The sequence below is a fragment of the Varanus komodoensis genome, unplaced genomic scaffold (genome assembly GCF_004798865.1).
Source record: "Varanus komodoensis strain SLA01 unplaced genomic scaffold, ASM479886v1 scaffold123, whole genome shotgun sequence".
NCBI classification, from domain to species: domain Eukaryota; kingdom Metazoa; phylum Chordata; class Lepidosauria; order Squamata; family Varanidae; genus Varanus; species Varanus komodoensis.
The window spans coordinates 572,146-581,661 of NW_025335358.1; the positions used below are offsets into that span (position 1 = coordinate 572,146).

Genomic DNA, 9,516 nt, shown 5'->3' on the forward strand with positions numbered 1-9,516 from the left:
GATGAAATTGAAAAGATCTTTGACAAATGAAGAATATGACTTGTTTGAGTAAAGGATAAGGATATTTAATCAAGGATATTTGCAACTAGAATACATAGGGAACAGGTAGCCTTGGTGAATATTTAAAAATATTCACATTTTTAAACCACATTTGTACAAATTTAAAGACCTCGGGGTACCCATTTGAGCAATTTTAAAGACCCCCCCTTGACAAAAATGCCCCCTTGAACAATTTTCACAAATTTATCATTATAAATTATAATTATAACTCTTACTCTCATAAGAATAAAAGCACAAGCCCATTTGTACAAACTACTGGACATGGAAAAATTAGTGTGTTCAGTTAAACACATACACACGTACACTTCCAGGATAGGGGGAGGAGATCACCACTCCTGATTATCAGACTGGAAGCACTGAAAAATCCCAGTGGCCCGAATAGAATGGAATCCCAGTATTACACATTACACAGCTAGGGAGCTGTTGGTCAAGAATTGGGATACAACTTGTTCTGGAATGAGCTTCGCCCCCATGAAGGATCAGACCCATAGACTGCACATGCTTTTTAATCCTAAGCTGTCCTTGGACAGCAGCAGTGGCAAGGAATGAACTTACACAGTTATGTTTGGTGTATCCACTGCTATCCCTCTTGAATTTTGATTTGGCATCAGTTATCCATGCCTTAGTTACATCACATTTAAACTATCGCGAAGTGCTGCATGCAGAGCTACCCAAAGCATGTCCAGAATCTTTAATTAGTGCTAAATCTGACAGCAATACTGTTAACCCAAGGTAACCTAAGATATAGGGACCATTTTTCTCCTATCCTGAAAGCTCTGCACTGATTGTTATTTGCTTTCCCACTGTAATTCAGGCTGTTGGTTTTGATTTTTAATGGCTTAAGGCCTAGCTAAATAAGCAGCTGCCTGTCTGATTATGAACCTTCCCCAGTATTAAGAGATTTGCAGGAGAGACCCTTTGAGGACTTCAATCCACTTGTTAGAGATCCATGTGTTAGGCACATATGGAAAAGCTTTGCTGTGTGTTACCCCCGAATTCTAAATGTGCTTCCTCAAGAAATGAAGCTGCGCAGTTCTTGCGGGAGCACATTAGTCTGTAGCAATGGCATAAAGAGGATGTTCAAGGATAGGCAGGACATGCACATGGTAGGCAGGATATGAGAAGAGCTGGCTGGAGCTGGGGGTCAGACTAGATGGCCCAGTAGACCCCTTCTGAATCTCTCTGTTTCTATGTTTTCTTAGACATGTTCCCCTATTATTACCTAGTTTAGTTTATTCCCTTTATTTCCTTCAATCATCACCTTCACCTCTATGATCTCCTCAATGACATAATGAATGTTTGCACTTAACTTTTGACAACTGTCCTCCCATCTGTGATAAAACTTTATATCCATATCTAGCAACAATGTTGCTTTTTTCATTTTTACTCCAGAGTAGGTCAGGGAACACAACTGAGGTATCAGCCCTGCTTGCTAAAGCCTCAATCAAGATTTGAGTTCTGCACCTATTGTAATGTGATGTAAAAGTAGAGACAAGAACATAGCTGCCAGATATGGATTTCTCATTTGGTATTCAGCCTTATTGCTAACACTCAAAGGCATCTTCTAGTGGAAGTTCTAGCTCTGGCCCTCAGCTGCCCAGGGATCTTATCTGAAGAGAAATCAGCATCACTGATCTCTCCTCTAAGGACTCTCTGAGGGAAATCAGAGATGACTGGCAGGGCAATGAAATCAACAGTGACAGAATGAACTGTGGTAGGGTAGAAGATGTAGAATTTGCACATACTAAGGTGAATCAGAGAAGTCCTTAGAAGGGGCAGATTTTGCTACCAAACTCTAGATGCCACAGTCTACTGACTCTCAACACTGCCCAAGTGCAATAATCCTGCCATTAGGGATGGGGAAACATGGCTGTGTGGGCATAGCTTGTTTTATTGTGATTCATTTTATTACACTTAACAAATCATAGGTTTGTGGAAGCCCTGCATTAAACTTCCACAAGTCATTTTTCCGATAGTTTTTGCACACTTCATGTCTCTGTGTCACATTTTGGTAATTCTCATAGAATCATTGAATAGTAACAGTTGGAAGGAGCCACAAAGGCCATCAAACTTTTTCATCATTATTATATTTGTCATGGCAATCTGTGATCTTTGATGCTACTACTGTAATTGAGTTTGCGCACCCCAAGCAGCACCCATATAAGACAGTGAATCCAGTAACTGGATTGCTGCAATCTCATGATAAAACTTTAATGGATAAGTTGTTTCTTATGGATGAGTAAAGAAAGTGATTTCTTGAAATGAAATTTACTCCTGATGAAGATGCTGTGAAGATTGTTGAAATGACAACAAAGGAAATAGTATATTACATAAACATAATTGATAAAGCAGTGGCAGGATTTAAGTGAATTAACTCCAACTTTGAAAGAAGTTCTACTGTGGGTAAAATGCTATCAAACAGCATCACATGCTACAGAGAAATCTTTCGTGAAAGGAAGAGCTAGTTGATGCAGCAAATTTCATTGTTGCCTTATTTTAACAAATTGCCACAGCCACCCCAGCCTGCAGCAACCACCACCTGATCAGTCAGCAAACATCAACACTGAGGCAAGACCCTGCCCCAGCAAAAAGTTTACGACTCACTGAAGGCTCAGATGATGATGGCTAGCATTTTTTAGCAGTAAAGCATTTTGGATTGAAGTATTACATTTTTTGGACATAATGCTAATACACACTTAACAGACTACAGTATAGTGTAAACAAAACTTTTATATGCAGTGGGAAATCAAAAAATTCATGTGACTTGTTTTATTGTAAGAGTCACATTATTGCAATGGTCTGGGACTGAAACCACAATTTCTCTGTGGTATGCCTGGATTCTTTTTGTTTTAAGTTCACTCCTTAACTTGTTTTACCCTCCTGTGGACTTCAACTTAAGTTCATAAATCAAGTCAGCACCATTTCAGTACATTCTGTGCATGCAGATGAATAGGCCATTGACCTAAAGAACACATGCCACAGCCTACCTATTATTTCCCAAGATGCCACACCTCTTCCTGACCATGCAACATTATAAGCCATGATGGCTTATAAAACAGGAGCAGCTTTTTGTGTCATCCGGACCTAGCCAGAATGGTTAACAAACCATGGCTTAGCATGTTCTGTGAATCCAACTGGGGGAGGGGGTTGGATGCTATACTAGCTCCTCTAGGAATTTTAGCGATGCACTGTGGCTAAAATTCTTCTGTGCCTGACATAATCTAGCGCAGCAGGGGATAGTGTACTTCCTTCTTTCCCCTATTCCCCTTTGGTCCTTCTGCCAGTATCACAAAGGACACCACTGGAACATGGAGGGGAACAGGGACAGCAGCTGCAGATTGTGCCCAGTCACCACTTTTGGCAGCTGCTACTCACTTCTGTGCTCCAAGTGAGTTATGCTAATCTCAGCATCTTCAGGGCTATCCAGATCATTCAAACAAACAAACACAAAATAGTATAGTATTTCCTGGATTGTACCACTCAAATGCCAGTGGTGGATTTCTATGATTAACATTTCGCTATATCCAAACTAACATCCTACATTTGGAGAACTATTACTATGTCAGACAGTGGGGGTTTTCTTCATTACGAAGCACTGCATTCCCAGAAACACTTTTTCTGAAGATGTAAACCAGTTCTTTAATTTTGTGGCACTAAAACTGGTAATCTTATTTACACAGTAATAAATAGTTGCATTATGCAGATATTTATATCATTCTTTCCATATAGAATTGCATACGACACAGAAACTTGAAATGCAAGTTATTCTGTAAAATATGTTATATCTAGGGTGACCAACTATTGTTAATACATGCCTATTTAACCATTTTGTTGAAATACAATCACAGCTTTTATACTCTTCTAGTGCATGTTGAGGGAACAAGTTGAGGTGTAAGAAATCAACTCTGATGATTATGCATACAAAATGAGAGAGTGAACACTTCTCTAGATCAGTAAGTATGCGCTATTTCATGGGTAATAGGTATTTTCAATCCTATAAACTCACACATTAAATATCACCCTAACATTCTTCTTCCTCTCTCTACATCCCTTTATGTGTTCAACTTTTCCTTAATGCATGTAACATTTCTTTTGTTTGTTTTCCATGCCCATGGGAAATTTTCACAGACTGTTAAGTGCTATCAGTAGAATGAAGTCCCTCTCCTTATCCATGTCACTAAAGTGTGATCAGATTTTGTTCTGCCTACCAGTAGCTGACCAACTGAAAATGGTAAGAAATATTGCCATTCCAAGAGGCTACACTGCACATTCAGAGGTGCAGATGTACATTCTAAACTGTGATGGAAGCGATTTAGACATAAGTTCAATTTAGAACATTTGTTTCCAGAACAGATCATATTTGGGTTCACACATGATAAGCTATGGTCCAATGAAGGAGTCTTGGGCACAACACTGTGGGAGGTTAACTAATTAGATTGGGATTAAATCCCAGGTGGCAGTGTTACCCACTAAGAAAGAGAGGGAGATTTAAGAAAGTTAAATACACTCCATATCCCAGCAAGTGATAGGAGTGTAATATAAACCATAGGTGGCTTCTGTTTGTTACCTGAACCCAGTAGTGTAGTTTGTTAATGGCTCTGGCTGGGTTTAGATAACAAAACAAGCCACTTCTGATTTATTATGATAAGCCTCACCTCAGAGGCCTGATGATCAGGCACATCATGGTTCTGCAATCCTGCAGGTATCCCAGGCAACACTTCAGAAACACTATTTTCCCTACTTCCCACAACCACTGAAAACTGTTTCAGCATCATCATGAAGTGTCCCTCCAAAGTCCTCCAGCACTACTTTGGAGGAGCTGTCCATGTTTCCCACCTATTTAAAAAATACACCAATTTTGTGTGCAAAGAAGCATTTGGGGTTACAAAATGGTGACCCAGGCATAGGTACCAGCTGCTGTGTATGTGAATTGCCTGCTGACTAAATCCAGCAATCCTGTACAGTGCCTAGGAGGTATTTCCCCTCACCTCACCTTGCAAGAAACTGCCAGATTTGACAAGTTGGGACCAAGAAGTTTCTTGCAATGTTAGATTGTGCTTAGTAGAAAGGAGTTATTTGGGTTTTGGGGAAAGACTGTCAATAATTGTTCTCAGTTTTGCAACCCCCCCCCCCCCCCCGCTAGCATGGTGGAACCTGAAAAACTGGAGGGAATACTGCTCCATAGGAAGTATGCCATATTTGCAAAACATGCTAAGAAACTTTGGCTTCTCCATGGGTTTGCATGTTGTCAAAGCACAGGATGGTTTTTGTCAAGATGTCAAATCACCCTGATAAACCCTGGCCAGGTATAATATACGTTGGACTCATGGTGGCTTGCTGTGTGATCCAAACCCAAACAGCTCAACCTACCATGGGTAACAGCAGCAAAAAAGGAGTAACATCATAATAACATTACCACCTGCCATATTGGGCCAGTGCAAGAGGCCCCTGCTGCTGTCAATCTCTGTGGCCAGACCTTTTTCTGACTGCCATAGTAGGCAGTAATCATCACTTCAGCTCATTCATGAGTAGACTGAAGCCATGGATGATTCCCCTTCCCTGGTTCTGTTGTTAAGTGGTGTGTGCTTGTGTGTGGCAGGGATACCTGCTGGAATAAGGGGACAAAAAATGGGGAGAAGGAGGCACTCTACTCCCAGTGTGCCTGACCACCTGTTGGGTACATCAAGGACAGTTTGGCTTATATGCCGCACTGAATAGTTTTCTATGCAGAGTATCTTACAGTATCACGTGATTCCTCCCAGCTTGTGTTCAAATAACTTTTGCCACATTCTGGAATGTGTGCCTGTTCCCATCTCAAAGCTCCTGCAGCAATACCAAAGTCTACAGGTGAAGATCCTGGAGAACAAAAGATGACTCAGACAATACTCTGACCTCGGTAGGAAAGTCAGGGATCTGAGCCCAGACCCTTCCCCTTGCCAGTATTGCATAATAAAGTGTGCTGGCTACTTCTCCAATGTCAGAAAAGCAGCCTTGGAGGAGATAGAAAGGGCGTGTTCTGATAGGCAAGAAGGGGAGGAGCCTGGGGAGGCAAGATATGTATTAAACTGAGCCTTCTCCAGCCTCCCACCCCAAATGCCTATCTAGTGCAAAGCACCAAGAGGGAGGGCAGGGTGGTGAAGGTTGCCTCCCCAACCCTTTCCACCCTGCTGGTGTCAGCCTAGCAGAGGACAGTGAATGCAGAAGTTTCTGTGTCTGGGGCTTCCAAGCAGTGATGCTGCAGTCCACAGTATTAAGGCCTTAGTCTGTAGCTCTACCAGAAGCTCTTAACCAGATTTGCTCAATAAAACCATGCTGTATCTTTTTAAAAAAGTAATTTTAAAGTAATATATAAGAAAGTACCACTGAGTGTGTGCTTATCCCTCATAACTGAATAACTCAACCTTTAGAAGCAAGGCCTCACTTGCAGAACAAGGGTCTTTCTCACAGGCCTAGGCCCCAACACCTCTTCAAAATTTAAAGCTTATAACCTACTATGGCACATTTAAAGCACATTCTGCACATTTGTGATTCCTCCAAAGGAAAGATTCTAGTGGCTTCCTATAACACCGCCAAGTCTTATGTCAATGCAATGTACTAAGAAACTTTAAACACCAGATCTCAATGCCCTTCTCCACGTTGCTCCATTGGCACCACAGGCAGGACATCTTGCAGTAGAACCAGTGATATCTCTCCCAGTGTTCCGCCACATTCAAGTCTTCAGCTTGACAAGCACTTAGAGTTACAGAATCCATATTTGTTCAGCAGTGCAATATATACAATCAGCACAGTTCTGTGATAAAATTTCCTTAAGATGACACAACTTCAGACACTAATGTCTCTACCCCCTGTTGTTCCAAACCACACTGCACACCAGAAAGGGATTTATGAGGAAAGAATTCACCCTTTTCTACCCCTGGATATGGTACTTTTGAATGTGCAGAGAGTGGTTTGTTTTATTATTTTTTTTGCTGGGAGGGGAATTTGATACTCCCGCCACACATGGGAATGCATCATCAAGCACTGCACCCCAGTTCCTGTTTCATCCTGTATTCTTTACTTGATGTGCCAAATGATTGTGGCCCATTGTGCTATTGTGTTTTGAAACAATACAATCAGACCCCTAGGGTATTTATTTACTTATTTATTTGTAAATAATGTATTTCATTTCCTTCAATATGGATAATTTTTCTGCTGCCCCAGGTGCTGGGAGCAAGAGAGGGTAGTTCTCTATAGAAGTTTTCTCCTTAAGGTACTCAGTAGTCAGATGCTCTTGCAAATGTCCTTTGAATAAAGTGAATGAACTGGCTCCTACATTGCACAAACCCCACTTTACATGCACTCTTCCCACTCCCTTTTAATCCACTCATCTTTAAATAACTACAGCACAAAATCACCAAAGAACAAGGTCCACCTACAGCTTCATTCAAACTAAAATACCAACCCTGTCACCTCTCTCTATGCACCGTCTATTTTGAGATTAAGACAAACGTTAACCCCTCTGTAGTTTTATTTTAACGAAGGATTAGGAACTGGATTGGAAAAGTATCCAAACCATTTCAGGATTCTTTTCCTTTTGTCGTCTCTGCACCCCCATCATCGCCCACCGAATAGCTCCAAAAGCAGCTCAATCAATTAATCAATCAATATTCAGCTGTTTAGAATAAGAAGGCAGGGGGCAATCCTTATTTTGCCTCCGTATGCTTATTGTCTGTTTTTGTCTTAGCACAGAATGAGGCTCTCCATACTCACAATGGGGAAGAATTTCCCTCCCTTGCAATCACCATTGCTTCTTTCCTAACGTGGGAGATACTTTTGTCTTGAAACAGAACATCCATGCAAACCTTCTGAGTTCTCTTTCCTCCTAGATACAAACATGCAAATAATTCATTTGATCTCCAGACCATTCCAGAGAATGTTGGCTCTTATGGGTCAATTTCTTTTTCTTTTTATTCTGTCTTTCTTTTCTCTCTTGAGCGAAGGAGACAGTTACGGAAAAGCGAGGAGGAGGGGAACAGAATCTCGAATGAGATTACTTCGGCAGAAAAGAAATGTTGCGAGGAAGTGAGTTACCTGAAAAAAGAGGGTGGTCTACAGAAACTGGGGAATTCTACTTTCCTCGACTTCCTAGATGCCCTCGGGGACGCGCGCAATAGGGGTGTGGGGGTGGAGATGTGTTAAGGTTTCTAAGGTTGGATTGTGCCTGTTCTCCGCTCCCGTCTGCATTTCAAGGCTTTTGTTAGGAGCGGAACGTGTTCGGTCCCTTCTTAAACGGAACACAAACAAACAAGAAAAAAGGTCAGGGAAGCCAGAGGACCCAAGACGTTTGCCCTGACTGGGGTTCCCTCGGAGGAGCTGATGCAAGTGGAGAACCTTCAGATTTGAAAGAAATGCGTGAGTCTCTAATCCCGCTCGGACTTAATTCGGAGTCAGCTCCATCGAAGCCGGAAGAACTTACTTCCGAGTAAACGCACACATGCTCGAAGTGTAAGCCTTCAGTCCCTAGACACGCTTACCTGTGAGTAAGGCCCAAGCAAGACAACGGTATTTCAGAGTAGAGATGCATTGGATCGGGCCGTACCAAAAGACAACGGAAAACTTCTTGTGGCGGGGCAGGGCTGTGCAGATCTGATGTTTACCCTCCCTTCCCCACTCCTTTAAAGCGGAGATCTTCCGCACGCACATAGGACGAAGCAAACCCCGTTCAATTGAACGGGACTTCTTCTGCATAAGCTTCTTTGGCATCGCAGTGTACAGATCCTCCCAGAATTTCCCTGTTCCAAAATCAGAAGCCAACTCCCCTCTTTCTTTTGTTCTTGTCCGCCCTCCAGCCCCGCCGCCCCTGCCACTTACTGTGGTAAACGTGACCATGGCATCCGTATAAACGTTTGCAGGGAAGTCGACATGAAGAGAAAGAGGTGGATGGAAATAATCTGGTCATTCAAAATAGAATAGTAATAATCATAAACCACCCTCCGCAGATGGCTCGCACAGAAATTGCTCGACTCTGTTATGGGAGAGGAGACTTAAAACTCTGAGTCCCGCGAACATGAATCTACGCGATTATAACAAACCAGCTCAGCCAGATGGCTCTGCGTATTAACCCCTTTATCGCCACGCGTTCCTTCTGCGCCACCCTTGGCCACCTTGAACCCTCGATGGAAACTATCAGAAGAAACTCTGGAACTAAGTTTTGTTGTTGTTGCTTTATTTCATTTTAAAATGTTCATCGTGTGTGTGTGTGTGTGTGTATGTGCGCAAGTATATCCCATTCATGTCAGCCTTCAACTTTCTTTTTAAAAATGACGGAGAACAAAGTTGGCTCTAAAATTCGAAGGGATTTCTTTCTGAATCGTGTAGAGACAGTACGACGCACTAGGTTCAAGGAGATCTTTACTTGGGAGTAAGGCCACCGAGCTCTTGCTCCCTAAACGAGTTGTATTTAACACTGCACCCCAG

At 42.2% G+C, this 9,516-nt stretch overlaps 1 protein-coding gene across 2 annotated transcripts in view; it reads right to left on the minus strand.

The window, feature by feature from the left end:
- The window catches only part of NTF3 (neurotrophin 3), a 114,099-nt gene extending 105,032 nt beyond the window's left edge, over positions 1–9,067 (minus strand). Inside the window, exon 1 of one of the 2 annotated variants that reach the window (XM_044422268.1) lies at positions 8,911–9,067. In XM_044422268.1, the coding sequence (XP_044278203.1) occupies positions 8,911–8,928 (18 nt within the window). In that variant the 5' untranslated portion in view covers positions 8,929–9,067. Of the gene's footprint in view, positions 1–8,573 lie in introns of both variants that reach the window. The other variant, XM_044422269.1, reaches the window with a different exon arrangement.
- Positions 9,068–9,516: the final 449 nt, after the last annotated feature.